This window comes from Seriola lalandi, unplaced genomic scaffold (genome assembly GCF_002814215.2).
Source record: "Seriola lalandi dorsalis isolate HSWRI2012SDOR001 ecotype SW California unplaced genomic scaffold, Sedor1 jcf7180002054979, whole genome shotgun sequence".
NCBI lineage: Eukaryota > Metazoa > Chordata > Actinopteri > Carangiformes > Carangidae > Seriola > Seriola lalandi.
In genome coordinates, this window is record NW_019525529.1 from 378,983 (window position 1) to 397,031 (window position 18,049).

At 38.9% G+C, this 18,049-nt stretch overlaps 2 protein-coding genes and 1 pseudogene across 3 annotated transcripts; all 3 read right to left on the reverse strand.

The window, feature by feature from the left end:
• Positions 1-3,507: 3,507 nt before the first annotated feature.
• LOC111647039 (uncharacterized) lies at positions 3,508-5,065 on the reverse strand (annotated as a pseudogene). Its single transcript, XR_015436519.1, has 5 exons — positions 4,978-5,065; positions 4,157-4,861; positions 3,924-4,058; positions 3,793-3,836; positions 3,508-3,660 (listed from the first exon to the last, which is right to left on the reverse strand). The product of XR_015436519.1 is annotated as an uncharacterized LOC111647039 (transcript).
• Positions 5,066-7,882: 2,817 nt separating this feature from the next.
• Positions 7,883-10,518, reverse strand: LOC111647038 (uncharacterized). The gene is made up of 5 exons (XM_087171197.1): positions 10,339-10,518; positions 9,495-10,196; positions 9,269-9,388; positions 8,998-9,041; positions 7,883-8,621 (listed from the first exon to the last, which is right to left on the reverse strand). The coding sequence occupies exons 1-5, from the start codon at positions 10,430-10,432 to the stop codon at positions 8,502-8,504; spliced, it is 1,080 nt and encodes a 359-aa protein (XP_087027323.1). The 5' UTR covers positions 10,433-10,518; the 3' UTR covers positions 7,883-8,501.
• A 2,592-nt stretch (positions 10,519-13,110) lies between these two features.
• LOC111647041 (uncharacterized) lies at positions 13,111-15,959 on the reverse strand. Its single transcript, XM_023396647.2, has 5 exons — positions 15,641-15,959; positions 14,796-15,500; positions 14,572-14,691; positions 14,056-14,099; positions 13,111-13,815 (listed from the first exon to the last, which is right to left on the reverse strand). The coding sequence occupies exons 1-5, from the start codon at positions 15,732-15,734 to the stop codon at positions 13,696-13,698; spliced, it is 1,083 nt and encodes a 360-aa protein (XP_023252415.2). The 5' UTR covers positions 15,735-15,959; the 3' UTR covers positions 13,111-13,695.
• Between the last annotated feature and the right edge of the window lie 2,090 nt (positions 15,960-18,049).

The window sequence follows — 18,049 nt, forward strand, 5'->3', positions numbered from 1 at the left end:
ATCAATTACACCAACACTGCATGGCAACAATTTGCAAGACAGCATCAGCTCATGATTGTATGCAGTTTATCGATATTTGAGAATATATAACAACCCAAAATAAATGTTTGTAGTATTTGCTGTTATGAAGAGAGAAATATGTCCTGCAAAGTAATTGAATGTGGTTCAGATTTTACCACAACATAATACGTTGTCAATAGGGAAGTGTATATCTACTGTTTACCTCAAAACAATATAAAGGAAAAGATAAAGTTGTTATAAACCATTGCGCAGTGTTCTGGTGTTCCTGAGAGCTCAACACATTACAATTGAAGAAAAATCCCAAATCCATATAGGACACTGTTCTCCTGAAGAAAAAAAAAAAAAAACGAGCCGATACGTCGTTTGTGCAGCAGGTTTTTAAGACCCATAGTTACGTTTTGTTGCTAGGTGACATCTAGTGGTCGTAGTAATTATGACAGGAGCAAAAAGGGGAAAGTGCGGTGACAAATAGAAAGAGAGACACAGTCTGCGTTATGAGGAGGTTGTGGTGGATGGACGGGTCAACAAAAAAGGAGAGCGGTGCTCACTTCCCAGCAGTTAATGTCGTTTCTATTATCCATGACAACAAAGCTCGTCTACTGTTGAGGAAGTACTTATTTTAACCCAAATTAATCACAATCTTTTCTTAAACCTTACCAAATAGTTTTAGTGCCTAAATCTAACCGAACCATGACAGAGGTAGCTACGTCGCTCTTGGCACAGTTCCCATGTTTATTATCGTACCTATGACAACCGGGGTCTGGTACGCCCGCCACCGGAGGGCCGCTATTTCAGGAGACACTCCTGTCGGTTCTATCAGGGGGTTGAAGAGAACGCCCTGTATGGTTGTTCAGGTTGGAGGAGCTGGCGTCCAATCAGACAAAACACTAGCAAACTAAAAAAACATCTTCACTAATTTGATAACACAAGTGTGTGACATTTAGAAAAAAAGTAGTGCAAAGTGATGAAACACAACCTGTAAGTGTGTGGAAGTGAAATTATCAGTTGACCACGCGTTCAGTCATGCGTTTCTCTTGTGATATTGATTGTATTGTAAGAAGTGAATTTGCTTTTGTTACATGCTGAAGAAGCCGACTGTCCTCATCCTGTTCATATTTAAAGAAGTCAGGAGCTGCACGTGGTTTGAGTCTTTGTGTAACTTTAGGTTTCTTGTGTCTTAGGACACACATATATAGATATATATAGTAGACATGTATATGTATGTCCCTTGGTTGTTTGCTATTGGTTGCAATCATAAGCTGATATGTATCTCGACCAATCTCTGTTTATTTCTTTGTCCTTTGTTCTTGTTCTATAAAAAGGTTCATCTGACTCTGTATTGTTGCGTAAAGGAACGATTATACTTACCAACTTTGTGTAAGCCTTGTCTCTTTATTGATCAATAACAATCTTTTATAATAATCTTTTGGTCGATCAGTGTTTGTGTTTTCTAATTATTCAGTATTTTCACGAATGCTGTCAAATTGGTTACGATGTTTTCTGAGTTTGCTTGTGTTTTGTGTATTTACATCTGCTTCTTAACCTGCAGTGTGCTGAACTTTTAGGGCCACCATAGATAAGCCTCCAAACCAACTAGACTTCCTGGTTTGCATTTCATTTACTCTATTCACACTGAAATTAGCGCCCCAGTTTAAATGTGGCTAAACCCGCAAAAAAAGGGTGACTGACTCCTGTCACGCTGTCAAATGAGTTTGCCTTTCGCCTTGCCTCTGTTCAGACAGAGAGAGGACACAGACACACAACTGCAGGGAGCAAAGTCATCATAGGCGTTTACACAACCGAACACTCTCACACACACACACACACACACACACACACACACACACACACACACACACACACACACACACAGGGGTGGGAATATCTTCACAGACTCAAACAGTGAGCTGCTATCTACCATGCAGACTAGTAAAATGAAAGCGTCGCATCCATGGTCGCGTCATGCGTAGCCGTGGAGTTCGTGGTTTAACAGCACCGTGCTGGGCAGGTTTCAGGTGTGATCACAGTGTTTTCGTGCTCTGAAAGACGCCACAGTTTACATCACTGCTCATCAGAGGTGGAGCCGATGAATACCCGTGACTACTGCAGAGCCATTTGACCTGGAAAGCTCACTGTACCCGTTCACACTGACAACAAATGGCAGATGTTGGCAGGGGTTTTTTTTTTGTCAAGTGTAGTGTGTAGTTCAGTCCATTGCCTCACCGCTACCATAAACAACACACACCCACAAACACTTTTCAGTCTGAATCCTCGCTAAGAGGTGTCAACACTTCTGCACCATGCTGAAGACCACAAGGACTGCAAAATAGCTGCAAGGTTAACAGGCCGCAGTGAAAAGACTGCTCAGTTCCTGTGTTCGCAGTCGACAAAGAGCCATAATGACTAAATAGTAACTAAATTAACAATGGCTTCCTAAGGTTGCAAAGCCTGACCCAACCCCCTCCTGTGTATACTCGGTCAAAGCGATGACTGCAGAACCTCATAACCTCTTGTTGCATTACTCCTAGTTACCTGGATGAGGAGATTGATGTTCAGCTTAATCTCCGTATGTTGAGTCGAGTAATATTAGAAAGAGTCACAATGTGTAGGCTAACTGCTTGTTCAACCAGAATGTCTTGAGTTCTATGTCTGATGGTGTTATTATACATAAAATAAAAAGTGTATATTAACAACTTTGGTTGTCCTTAATGACTTCAGTCGTATAGTAAGCATCATATTAACACAACAGTAATGCTGTAAGCCTCCTTGCTCTTCCATCTTTCTGACATGACACGTACTGTATGATAGTTACAGTTTATATACTACACACCCACACATTTTCTCAGTGTAACATGGTTGGATCACGATGATTTAAACATTAATAACACAAAATACACACACACACAACACTGCATTTGGTTGAAAACAATATATGATAAAACAACAAATAGTTCAAAATGTGTATACTGGTTTCATTTTAAAAAAAACAAACAAAAAAAAACACTGTGTAGCAACACTTGAAACCACACTGATACGAAAACAAAAGCAGAGGTGTATGAATATGCACGAGCGACCCTCAGCACAGCATGCAGCGATCTCATCTATTGACTGCAGACCACAAGGGAAGCTATAATAAGATTGTTCCAGCACTGAGTCTGAAACAACATCTATGACAAACATAAATGGAACAAATGTTCCCAAGTACAGAGGACTGGATGTTGTAGTTCTTTAGCCATCAAATCTCAAAAGTAACATGTGGCATGTCTTTATTTATCATATGTTACAGTGATGGTGCGTTTAGTGCAGCACTGAGAGACTGATGCAGTGGGTAAAGTGACAGTGGAAATATATCACCTTTGCCAAAACATATCAAAACACAGCTCAAGCTTGTTCAAGTACTGCAACCCAAGACTTTTACATTTATCATCACTATTCATCATGATTCCTGTTTAACTTCTCCTATTTAAAGAAAATCTAGATTTACCACTTCCATAGAAACAAAGTACAGATGGAACAGTTCTACTGCCTCACACCAGAGTACACACAGTTATTCAAGGTGTCATCCCTCTGCCTTGATGTTCGGTTGACTCTTGGTTCCCTTAAAGCAGCATAATGGAGGTTGTCTGAATCTTCATAACCCTGGTATGAAATATATAAGTGAATCTGATTATGGAACATGAATTAAATAAGTCCACAAAACACATAGTTGGTGCAGTACATACAGTATTTGTAGGGTAGTTCAACCAGTTAATGTAAATAGATAATATTCACCTCTGCATTAGCTGCGGACGGAGCTGAAAGTCTTGCTGGAGACTCTGATGTGAAACAAAGAAAATAAATATTTTCATGTAAAAATCCTATTCAGTGAATACTTGATGTAACATACAAGCAGCACCAGTTACCTGTGCAGTGGCAGAAGTCTCTCTTGATTATCTTGTACAGTGAGAAAGCCAGTGAAACACTCAGGATGGTGGTGAATGCCAAAGCTCCACTCAGGAAATACACAAGAGATCGTAGAAGAGAGTGTCATTCCTCGTCTGCAGAGAGCGAGGCATCTGAAGACGGACAGTTTAGCTTTATCTTTGTGCTTATGTAAAATGTGATTAATTCTCTGCCTAAATTTTATGGCACTTACTCTCAAAGTCCAGCTTGGTCCTGTTTCCAAACAGTATGTGTCCACATGAGGCAACAGCACAGTAGTAGGTCCCAGCATGAGAAAGATTCAGGCTCTTCATCGGCAAATTGTAGACACAGGTTTGTGTTTGTGTCTCAGGTTTCCTCTCACACTGATCATTCCTGTCTCCATGAGTGTAAATGAATCCTGGATGAGATTCTTCAGAGTCTTTGAACCAGTAAACACTGTGTTCTCCATCACAGGTCCCAGTGTGTACTGTACAGCTAAGATTCACAGAGCCACCTGGCTGGATGGTCTCAGACCCTGACTGATGAACCAAATCTTGGATGTTCAATCCTGAACCCTTTACACTGACAGTAACACCCTCTGTAAATTCAAACTTGTTTGTAGAGTAACTTAAGCAGTAGTAAGTCGCTGAGTCTGAAATGTGTAAATCTGAGATTGTCAGGTGGTTCTTACCGTGAATAATCTCAATTGAAAACCGTGAAAAGTTTTTGAATTCGTCAATAAGACTGCCACTTTTGTCATATTTATAGAAGGAAGAGATGCGCTTTGGTTTCTGTCCCAGAGTTTGTTTATACCAGTATATCACTGCAGCTTTACCTTCATTGACACATCGCAAAGTCACATTGTCTCCAACTTTAGCTGGTATAAAACCACTGTCTTGACGCACCGATGAGGACATCTTGAGATTAGTTACAAACGCTGTAGAGAATAGAGATCAAGGAAATATAGAGTTAATGCCATGAAAAAATGACTGGAAAAAACAATAGACATACATATTTAAGGATGTAAATTTATCCAAAAAAGCCCAAACTTACCTATTCTCCAAAAGAACAGAACAGTCAGACATGAAGCAAACTTCAGAGATGTCATCGTGATCAAAATGTCTTGATGAATGTAGAGAACCTCCAGATATTCTCTGCTCTCAGACAGAGGACTGTATTCTGATTGGCTAACAACGAGTGACACTGAATGTCCTATTTTGGAAACAGTGAGCACATGCTCAGCGCCCCTTCCATTGCAAATTTTGGCTCTTGAGTTAAGACACACGGAGAGAGTTAGCAGTTACCAGGACCACAATATAACTCAGACGTCTGATGCTTAAAATCAATAAAAACAGGAATAACAAGCTAAAATAAAGGATTCCATTTTTGCTGAACTAAAGTTCTCTAATTCACAGACCACTCATTTTCACTGGCCGACATTAGCAGCAGTACATGTGTGGGTGTTACGAAGACAAAGATACACAATGTTTGACAATACTTTTTCCTAACAGACAAGTGTAGAACTAGCGGAAATCCTGAATCTCACTTATAGTGCCATATCAAAGTCAAATGGTCTACTACCCCAACCCAGGAAAACACATCTTAAGACTGCTGAGCTCAACACTAGTGCGATCTACTAGTACAACCCCAAACCACTATGTGCAAGTGAAGATTTCTTTTCTCTACCACAAAATGATTCTGTCATGATACAAACAAGCTTTTAATATGTGTCAAATGAAAAGGTAAATAAGAGATGTTAGGGAACTGGAGGCATATAAAACAATTGGCCAAGGGTAAGGTCAAGCTTTCTGTCAAGGTCGAGGTCAAGGTCAGCTGAAAAAAAAATTGCTGAAAGTAAACCACTTAGTTCTTTTCTGTATTGGAAATGATGGTCCACAAAGAGAAATAATTCACATACTCTATTCAACAAAGTCAATTGTTTGCTTTTCAAATGTACCACCCATTTTAGGTAAGAGGGAACTCTTCCTGTGTTGAAGCTCTTATATGACCAAAGTTTCCACCAGTGGAAAACTTTTCACTAGCTCTTTTTAATTCTTATTCAAAAAGCATTCTTGACTTTTCAATTCTTATTAAAAAAAACATGACCATTTGCAATTACTATACAATGACCCCACCCATCAGTTTGGGATTCTTTGTTGAGATGTTTCCTTGTTGGTTTTGTTGAGGTGTTACCTTTGCAGGTATTTGGTCATGAAAGCATTGGCCAACCTAGATATTTGACCTGATGATGGTGGCAAAGAAAAAGTTAAAGGACCTCCAAAGGTAAAAATTCATCCAGATGGGAAGCTGAATGTGGAGACAAAGTTTCATGGCAATCCATTCAATAATTCTTGAGACATATCGCTCAAAACCACATATATCATATGATGAGACGAAGAGCCAGGACATCATCATCAAGTCATCAACATTCATCATATGGAGACCATGAATGTCGGTACCAGATTTTGTCAGTTCATCCAATATTTGTTGAGACAATTCAGGGAATAGGTGAAAAATATAACCTGCTTCAGGCACTATACGGGAAAAGTTAGGGGATCACCATAGTCACCAGGGTTCATCCTCTGGGCCCCTTTGATATCTGTACCAAATTTCATGGATATCCGTGAAACAATTGTGAAGACGTGTAACATAAAGCCTAAAAAGTCGACCTCATGGTGGTGCTAAAGGAAAAGATCCTCAAAACCAGTAGGATTTATCCTCTGGGGACCACAAATCTCAACTAGCCTTTCAGATATTTGAGTCTGGGCGAAGTGGTCAACAAACTGAGAGACATTTCCATCCCTAGTGTCATGCTTTGGCTACAAAGTTGCTGGTAAATATTCACTGATATATGGGGATATAATTTTGTTCCAGCTGCTTCTCCTTAGCACACGTACCATGGCCATTGTTTGATTGATACAACAGTATCAGCATGTTAGGGTGTTGGAGGTGGTAGGAGAGAAGGTGCTCTCAGAAGAGGTGAGTCTTCAGTTGATCTAATCTACTAAAATAGTATGGGCATCAGAGTTAAACTGTGTGGCAGCTGTGCATGAAAATATTACAGATATTTCCTGTTAGAAACCATAGAGCCAAAGAAAGCAGAGGGTCCTAGAAAAGTACATGACCAGAGTATAATGAAAGTTATACTGACTGCCAACCACACGGAGACTAAAATAAGATTGTGAATTTGTGGTGTAGGACCAGCACAATGTGTATCAATAGAAAACATGCAAAGACATGTAGGAAGGTATTTATCAGTACACTGTTCAACAGATTGGTTCCTCATCCCGCCATGTTCAGCAGGTGTTGGTGGGTTTTGATGCTGCTCATTTGCAATGAGAAGGCCGGCCGTGCTCTGTCTGAGCATGCAGCTGTGTCTGGAAAGACACATCTGTATCAAAAGTTCTTTAAGTTCATGGTTGGCTTCCTTATTGTTTCTCTCTTACATTTCAGGATGTGAGCATGGTAGCTTTTGCTGACAGCTTTAGTTGCTTTTGATTTAGTCACTCATCAATAACAAAGATGCAGTAGCGCCAACTTTCACTTTCTATAGAGTGAGAATTTCTTCCTTTCTCTTGTGTACTTGTATCTTTCTCTCTCTCATTTTTAAAAGATAAATTTCCATCTATATCTTCAAATAGGCAATAAATGGCCAGATGTTAATGAGATTGTAAGGTTTCAGTTATATTTAGTACCTGGTACATGAATATGAGAAAGTGTCTCAGTCAGTGTGAGGCAGCTGGTTAGTTGTGGCTCTGAGGGAGTTTCTCTGCAGGTTCTCTACAGTAGTTATTGATGGTGTTTTATTGCTTACTCTTTTTCCTACTGTGCAAACTCTATCTGTCACTACAACACCATGGAGATGAGTTGCTTAGATGTTTGCCAGTAAATTAAACTACAGTAGACATGGTTTGAGTGGAAATATAGCATATTTGATGACACCAGTCACATCCAGAACTTGTTTGATTAGTTTATTGAAGATCAAGATTTTTCCTTCTGTATATGGCGTTGAAATCTGACAGAAAGTTATGCCATGTTAACAGCTCTCTGAAGCTGTACTTCAGCACAGTGGAGCTTTGAGCTAAATACAATATGTCAGTGTGCTAACATGCTCAGAACAACTATCAACATGCTCAGAACAACAATGCTAACATGCTCAAAACAACAATGCTAACATGCATGACGTTTAGCAGGTTTTGTAAATTCTTGGACAATGTATAATTTTGATCGTGTGATGGCACTAGATGAAAAGTCAGGAGATCAACAAAGTCAGTAGGATTCATGATCATGGCACCTTGGGTATTTGAAACTAAATTTGTGCCAATCCATCCAGTGGATGTTGGACCACAGAGGTGAACCAACTGATAGACAGACCATGAGCCGCTAGCTAGCATGGCTTAAAATAATACTTTTAACAACCTGACACCTGCCTGCTGAAAGCATTTCTTTTATTAGGACATTACAAGCATTGCTACAACAGTGCTTCTATTAAAGAAAGAAAAATATAAAGCTTGATACACAGATTTAGACAATCACTTCTTACACAGAAACAAAGTACAAATGAAATACGTCCAGCTCTACTGCCTTACAGTGGAGTACACACATTCAGTTTGTGTGTTCTCCCTGTGTCTTTTTGTCCTGTTGATCTTATGCTTCTTCAAAGCTGCATAATGAAGGTTGTCTGAATCCTGGTAACCCTGGTAATAAAATGTCAGATTAGCATTAAATTACGATATTAATACACATGACTTGTTTGATACTGAACACCCCAATAGCAACATTATAATTCACATTGATATGATAGAACTTTGTGCTTTACACACAGGTGTTCCCACTACAGGAACATAATGACCTGTAACTAAACATGTAGCTCATATTAGCATGCTCATATATGATTTCATGGACATACAGTATATCTAAAATGTTCTGCTGTTTAACACAGCCAAGACGCAAGCTTAAAAGTTCAGGCTATAGGTCAGTAAGTTTCTTTAGTGGAAAAAACCTAACAGCTATATTCTGCACTTTCTCCTACTAGAATATATTTTGTTATAGTGTTGCTTTGATAATACTCACTTCTGTATTTGAGGCTGAGTCAGATGAAGATCTTGCTTGAGAGTCTGGTTATGAAAGAAAAGACAGATTCTTTAAACTTTGTTTGATTTTAATGTACTATTCAAACATGATGGGAACTTCGGAATAAGGAATATGCATGTGGAAGAGTTCTGACAGTCTTATCTTGCTTTGTTTGACTTCATTGTATCATATATCAACTTCAAGTGTTTTACCTCCAGTATTAACTACATTAAAACACACTATCAAAAGTAAAAACTGACAGTTTGCCTACCTGTACGATGACAGCTTTTGTTCATTCTATATGCTGCATATGATAGCAAAATAGCCAGGATGGTGGTGAATGCCAAAGCTCCACTCAACAAATACACCAAGGCATATGAATTGTCCTTATCTGCAGATACACACAGTAAGAGATATTACAGAGCTTTAGAAAATTGAGTCAATATTGAACATAGCATATACAGTATATATGAAACCACTGTTATTTTGTTACTTACCCGCTGAGTCGAACTTTTTCTGTTTTCCAAACAGAACATGTCCACATGAGGCAACAGCACAATAAGTCCCAGCATGAGAAAGATTCAGGCTCTTCATCGGCAAATTGTAGACACAGGTTTGTGTTTGTGTCTCAGGTTTCCTCTCACACTGATCATTCCTGTCTCCATGAGTGTAAATGAATCCTGGATGAGATTCTTCAGAGTCTTTGAACCAGTAAACACTGTGTTCTCCATCACAGGTCCCAGTGTGTACTGTACAGCTAAGATTCACAGAGCCACCTGGCTGGATGGTCTCAGACCCTGACTGATGAACCAAATCTTGGATGTTCAATCCTGAACCCTTTACACTGACAGTAACACCCTCTGTAAATTCAAACTTGTTTGCAGAGTAACTTAAGCAGTAGTAAGTCGCTGAGTCTGAAATGTGTAAATCTGAGATTGTCAGGTGGTTCTTACCGTGAATAATCTCAATTGAAAACCGTGAAAAGTTTTTGAATTCGTCAATAAGATTGCCACTTTTGTCAAGTTTATAGTAGGAAGAGATGCGCTTTGGTTTCTTTCCCAGAGTTTGTTTATACCAGTATATCACTAAAGCTTTACCTTCATTGAAACATCGTAAAGTCACATTGTCTCCAACTTTAGCTGGTATAAAGCCACTGTCTTGACGCACCGATGAGGACATCTTGAGATTAGTCACAAAGGCTGTAGAGAATAGAGATCAAGAGAGTATAGAGTTAATGCCATGAAAAAATCTGTCATAATGACTGAAAAAAATATATATAGATAACAACAATAGATATACATATTTAAGGATGTAAATTTATCCACAAAAGCTCCAACTTACCTATTCTCCACAAGAACAGACCAGTCAGACATGAAGCAAACTTCAGAGATGTCATCGTGAACAAAATATCTTGATGAATGTAGAGAACCTCCATACATTCTCTGCTCTCAGACAGAGGACTGTATTCTGATTGGCTGACAACTAGTGACACTGAATGTCCTATTTTGGAAACAGTGAGCACATGCTCAGCGCCCCCTCCATTGCAAATTTTGGCTCTTGAGTTAAGACACACGGAGAGAGTTAGCAGTTAACCAGGACCACAATATAACTCAGACGTCTGATGCTTAAAATCAATAAAAACAGGAATAACAAGCTAAAGTGGATTCAACTTTTGCTGAACTAAAGTTTTCTAATTCACAGACCACTCATTTTCACTGGCCGACATCAGCAGCAGTATATATGTGGGTGTTACAAAGACAAAGATACACAATGTTTGACAATACTTTTTCCTAACAGACAAGTGTAGAACAAGCGGAAATCCTGAATCTCACTTATAGTGCCATATCAAAGTCAAATGGTCTTCTACCCCAACCCAGGAAAACACATCTTAAGACTGCTGAGCTCAACACTAGTGCGATCTACTAGTACAACCCCAAACCACTATGTGCAAGTGAAGATTTCTTTTCTCTACCACAAAATGATTCTGTCATGATACAAACAAGCCTTTAATTTGTGTCAAATGAAAAGGTAAATAAGAGATGTTAGGGAACTGGAGGCATATAAAACAACTTGGCAAAGGGTAAGGTCAAGCTTTCTGTCAAGGTCGAGGTCAAGGTCAGCTGAAAAAAAAATTGCTGAAAGTAAACCACTTAGTTCTTTTCTGTATTGGAAATGATGGTCCACAAAGAGAAATATTTCACATAATTTATTCAACAATGTCAATTGTTTGCTTTTCAAACGTACCACCCATTTTAGGTAAGAGGGCACTCTTCCTGTTTTGAAGCTCTTATATGACCAAAGTTTCCACCAGTGGAAAACTTTTCACTAGCTCTTTTTAATTCTTATTCAAAAAGCATGAGAATTTGCAATTACTATACAATGACCCCACCCATCAGTTTGGGATTCTTTGTTGAGATGTTTCCTTGTTGGTTTTGTTGAGGTGTTACCTTTGCAGGTATTTGGTCATGAAAACATTGGCCAAACTAGAGATTTGACCTGATGATGGCAAAGAAAAAGTTAAAGGACCCCCAAACGTAAAAATCCATGCAGATGGGATCATCATCAAGTCATCAACATTCATCATATGGAAACCATGAATGTCGGTACAGATTTAGTCAGTTCATCCAATATTTGTTGAGACAATTCAGGGGATAAGTGAAAAATATGACCTGCTTTAGGCACTATACAGAAAAAGTTAGGGGATCACCATAGTCACCAGGGTTCATCCTCTGGGCCCCTTTGATATCTGTACCAAATTTCATGGATATCCGTGAAACAATTGTGAAGACGTGTAACATAAAACCTAAAAAGTCGACCTCATGGTGGTGCTAAAGGAAAAGATCCTCAAAATCAGTAGGATTTATCCTCTGGGGACCATGAATCTCCACTAGTTTTTCAGATATTTGAGTCTGGGCGAAGTGGTCAACAGACTGAGAGACATTTCCATCCCTACAGCCATGCTTTGGCTACAAAGTTGCTGGTAAATATTCACTGATATATGGGGATATAATTTTGTTCCAGCTGCTTCTCCTTAGCACACGTACCATGGCCATTGTTTGGTTGATACAACAGTATCAGCATGTTAGGATGTTGGAGGTGGTAGGAGAGAAGGTGCTCTCAGAAGAGGTGAGTCCTCAGTTGATATAATCTACTAAAATAGTATGGGCATCAGAGTTAAACTATGTGGCAGCTGTGCATGAAAACATTACAGATATTTCCTGTTAGAAACCATAAAGCCAAAGAAAGCAGAGGGTCCTAGAAAAGTACATGACCAGAGTATACTGAAAGTTCAACTGACTGCCAACCACACGGAGACTAAAATAAGATTGTGAGTTTGTGATGTATCAATAGAAAACATGCAATTACATGTAGGAAGGTATTTATCAGTACACTATTCAACAGATTGGTTCCTCATCCCGCCATGTTCAGCAGGTGTTGGTGGGTTTTGATGCTGCTCATTTGCAATGAGAAGGCCGGCCGTGCTCTGTCTGAGCATGCAGCTGTGTCTGGAAAGACACATCTGTATCAAATTTCTTTAAGTTCATGGTTGGCTTCCTTATTGTTTCTCTCTTACATTTCAGGATGTGAGCATGGTAGCTTTTGCTGACAGCTTTAGTTGCTTTTGATTTAGTCACTCACCAATAGCAAGGATGCAGTAGCGCCAACTTTCACTTTCTATAGAGTGAGAATTTCTTCCTTTCTCTTGTGTACTTGTATCTTTCTCTCTCTTATTTTTAAAAGATAAATTTCCATCTATATCTTCAAATAGGCAATAAATGGCCAGATGTTAATGAGATTGTAAGGTTTCAGTTATATTTAGTACCTGGTACATGAATATGAGAAAGTGTCTCAGTCAGTGTGAGGCAGCTGGTTAGTTGTGGCTCTGAGGGAGTTTCTCTGCAGGTTGTCTACCGTAGTTATTGATGGTGTTTTATTGCTTACTCTTTTTCCTACTGTGCAAACTCTATTTGTCACTACAACACCATGGAGATGAGTTGCTTAGATGTTTGCCAGTAAATTAAACTACAGTAGACATGGTTTGAGTGGAAATATAGCATATTTGATGACACCAGTCACATCAAGAACTTGTTTTTATAGTTTATTGCAGATCAAGATTTTTCCTTCTGTATATGGAGTTGAAATCTGACAGAATGTTATGCCATGTTAACAGCTCTCTGAAGCTGTACTTCAGCACAGTGGAGCTTTGAGCTAAATACAATATGTCAGTGTGCTAACATGCTCAGAACAACTATCAACATGCTCACAACAGTGCTGAAATGCTCAAAAGAACAATGCTAACATGCATGACATTTAGCAGGTTTTGCAAATTCTTGGACAATGCATAATTTTGATCGTGTGATGGCACTAGATGAAAAGTCAGGAGATCAACAAAGTCAGTAGGATTCATGATCATGGCACCTTGGGTATTTGAAACAATATTTGTGCCAATCCATCCAGTGGATGTTGGACCACAGAGTTGGACCAACTGATAGACAGACCAAGATCCGCTAGCTAGCATGGCTTAAAATAATACTTTTAACAACCTGACACCTGCCTGCTGAAAGCATTTCTTTTATTAGGACATTACAAGCATTGCTACAACAGTGCTTCTATTAAAGAAAAATATCAAGCTTGATACACAGATTTAGACAATCACTTCTTACACAGAAACAAAGTACAAATGAAATATGTCCAGCTCTACTGCCTTACAGTGGAGTACACACATTCAGTTTGTGTGTTCTCCCTGTGTCTTTTTGTCCTGTTGATCTTATGCTTCTTCAAAGCTGCATAATGAAGGTTGTCTGAATCCTGGTAACCCTGGTAATAAAATGTCAGATTAGCATTAAATTACGATATTAATACACATGACTTGTTTGATACTGAACATACCAATAGCACCATTATAATTCACACTGATAGAATAGAACTTTGTGCTTTACACACAGGTGTTCCCACTACAAGAACGTAATGACATGTAACTAAACATGTAGCTCATATTAGTATGCTCATATATGATTTCATGGACATACAGTATAGTGTTGCTTTGATAATACTCACTTCTGAATTTGGAGCGGAGTCAGGTGAAGCTCTTGCTTGAGATTCTGGTTATGAAAGAAATGACAGATTCTTTAAACTTTGTTTTATTTAAATGTACTATTCAAACATGATGGGAAATGAATCACAATCACAATCGCAATGTATCTTAACTTGACTAAATCAATAAAACTCCAAACTAAAACCACTTCATCCTATAACTCCATCATTTAATCATATAAAGCTTCCATTAAGTTAAAGCCTCTTGAGTTAATATTTGCACTGAATTGCAAATTTTTTCTACAAACTGATGACTAAACCTCTGAAGTTTGAACCTGATGGCTGAAGCTGAAGCTGAAGTTGACAAACATGAAATATTTATCAACTTCAGAATAAGGAATATGTATATGGAAGATTTCTGACAGTCTTGTGTTGATTTGTTTGACTTCATTGTATCATATATTGACTTCTAGTGTTTTACCTCCAGTAATAATTACATGGAAACACACTATCAAAAGTAAAAACTGACCGTTTGCCTACCTGTACGATGACAGCTTTTGTTCATTCTATATGCTGCATATGATAGCAAAACAGCCAGGATGGTGGTGAATGCCAAAGCTCCACTCAACAAATACACCAAGACAAATGAGTTGTCCTTATCTGCAGATACACACAGTAAGAGATATTAGAGCTTTAGAAAATTGAGTCAGGAGTGATCATAGCATATACAGTATATATGAAACCACTGTTATCTTGTCACTTACCTGCTGAGTCCAAATTTTTCTTGTTTCCAAACAGAACATGTCCACATGAGGCAACAGCACAATAAGTCCCAGCATGAGAAAGATTCAGGCTCTGCATCGGCAAATTGTAGACACAGGTTTGTGTTTGTGTCTCAGGTTTCCTCTCACACTGATCGTTCCTGTCTCCATGAGTGTAAATGAATCCCGCATGAGATTCTTCAGAATTTCTGAACCAGTAAACACTGTGTTCTCCATCACAAGTCCCAGTGTGTACTGTACAGTTGAGAGTCACAGAGCCTCCTGGCTGGATGGTTTCAGACCCTGACTGATGAACCAAAGCTTGGATGTTCAATCCTGAACCCTGTACACTGACAGTAACACCCTCTGTAAATTCAAACTTGTATGCAGAGTAACTTACGCAGTAGTAAGTCGCTGAGTCTGAAATTTTGAAATCCAAGATCGTCAGGTGGTTCTTACCATTATCAGTCTCCAATGAAAACCGTTGATTGTTTTTGAATTCGTCAGTAAAAGTGCCACTTTTGTCATGTTTATAGAAGGAAGAGATGCGCCTTGGTCTCTGTCCCAGAGTTTGTTTATACCAGTAAAACATCACTGCAGCATCAACTTCATAGAAACATCGCAAAGTCACATTGTCTCCAACTTTAGCTGGTATAAAGCCACTGTCTTGATGCACCAATGAGGACATCTTGAGATTAGTTACAAAGGCTGAGGAGAATAGAGATCAAGAAAGTATACAGTTAATGCCGTGAATAAATCTGTCATAATGACTGAATAAAAAAATATATACAACAATAGATATACATATTTAAGGATGTAAATTTATCCTAAATAAAGCTCAAACTTACCTATTCTCCACAAGAACAGAACAGTCAGACATGAAGCAAACTTCAGAGATGTCATCGTGATCAAAATGTCTTGATGAATGTAGAGAACCTCCATCCGTTGTCTTCTCTCAGACAGAGGACTGTATGTGATTGGCTAACAACTACTGACACTGAATGTCCTATTTTAGAAAGAGTGAACACATGTTCAGCGCCCCCTCCATTGCAAATTTTGGCTCTTGAGTTAAGACACATGGACAGAGTTAGCAGTTACCAGGACCACAATATAAGTCAGAAGTCTGATGCTGAAGATCATTAAAAACAGGAATAACAAGCTAAAGTGGATTCTACTTTTCACTGGTCCACATCAGCAGCAGTACATGTGTGGGTGTTATGAAGATAAAGATACAAGATGTTTGACAATACTTTTTCCTAACAGACAAGTGTAGAACTAATGGAAATCCTGAATCTCACTTATAGTGCAGCATCAAAGTCAAATGTCTGCTACCCTAACTCAGGAAAATACTTTTAAGACTGCTGAGCTCAACACTAGTGCAATCTACTAGTACAAACCCCAAGTACTAATTGTGAGTGAAGATTTACTTTTTTAATGATATAAAAAAGCCTTTAATCTGTGTCAAATGAAAAGACAAATAAGAGCATGTTAGGGAACTGGAGGAATCTAAAACAACTTGGCCAAGGGTAAGGTCAAGCTTTCTGTCAAGGTCGAGGTCAAGTTGACAAAAATGGCTGAAAGTAGTAAACAGTAAACTCAGTTCTTTTCTGAATTGGAAATGATGGTCCACAATGAGAAATATTTCACATACTCTATTCAACAAAATCGATTGTTTGCTTTTCAAATGTACCATCCATTTTAGGTGAGAGGGTAGTCTTCCTGTGTTGAAGCTTTGCTATGAGCCAAGTTTCCACCAGCGGAAAACTGTTCAGTAGCTCACAACACCTTCACTGCATAGTGAAAGATGCAACCAGCTTCTCATATCTAGTTAAAAGAGAATGTTATACCTGTTGATATCTTCACTTTTTAATTCTTATTCAAAAAAGCATGAGCATTTGCAATTACTATACAATGACCCCACCCATCAGTTTGGGATACTTTGTTGAAATGTTTCTTTGTTGGTTTTGTTGAGGTGTTACCTTTGCAGGTATTTGGTCATGAAAGCATTGGCCAACCTAGATATTTGACCTGATGATGGTGGCAAAGAAAAAGTTAAAGGACCTCCAAAGGGAAAAATTAATCCAGATGGGAAGCTGAATGTGGAGACAAAGTTTCATGGCAATCCATCCAATAATTCTTGAGACCGTTCGCTCAAACCCACATTTTTAATATGATAAGACGAAGAGTCAGGAGATCATCATCAAGTCATCAACATTCATCATATGGAGACCATGAATGTCGGTACCAGATTGTATGTCAATTCATTCAATATTTGTTAAGAGGTTTCAGAGGATAAATTAAAACCTGCTTTAGGCACTATACAGAAAAAGTTAGGGGATCACCATAGTCACCAGGGTTCATCCTCTGGGCACCTTTGATATCTGTACCAAATTTCATGGAAATCCGCAAAACAGTTGTGAAGATGTGTAACATAAAGCCTAAAAGGTCGACCTCATGGTGGTGCTAAAGGAAAAGATCCTCAAAATCAGTAGGATTTATCCTCTGGGGACTATGAATCTCCACTAGTTTTTTGAGATATTTGAGTCTGGGCGAAGTGGTCAACAGACTGACAGATGTTTCCATCCCTACAGCCATGCTTTGGCTACAACGTTGCTGGTAAATATTCACTGATATATGGGGATATAATTTTGTTTCAGCTGCCTCTCTTTAGCACACATACCATGGCTATTGTTTGGTTGATACAACAGTATCAACACAGCATGAGGTGAAGCTTACACTAACATCAAGTGCCACTCCCTATGCAAGCCTGGTAGGAAGTGCACCGAAGTGCTAGGTAGGCATGTTAGGGTGTTAGAGGTGTTAGGAGAGAAGGTGCTCTCAGAAGAGGTGAGTCTTCAGTTGATCTAATCTACTAAAATAGTATGGGCATCAGAGTTAAACTGTGCGGCAGCTGTGCATGAAAAAATTACAGAAATTTCCTGTTTGAAACCACAAAGTCAAAGAAAGCAGAGGGTCTTAGAAAAGTACATGACCAGAGTATACTGAGAGTTATACTGACTGCCAACCGCACGGAGGCTAAAATAAGATGGTGTGTTTGTGGTGTAGGACCAGCACAATGTGTATCAATAGAAAACCTGCAAAGACATGTAGGAAGGTATTTATCAGTACACTGTTCAACAGATTGGTTCCTCATCCCGCCATGTTCAGCAGGTGTTGGTGGGTTTTGATGCTGCTCATTTGCAATGAGAAGGCCGGCCCTGCTCTGTCTGAGCTTGCAGCCGTGTCTGGAAAGACAC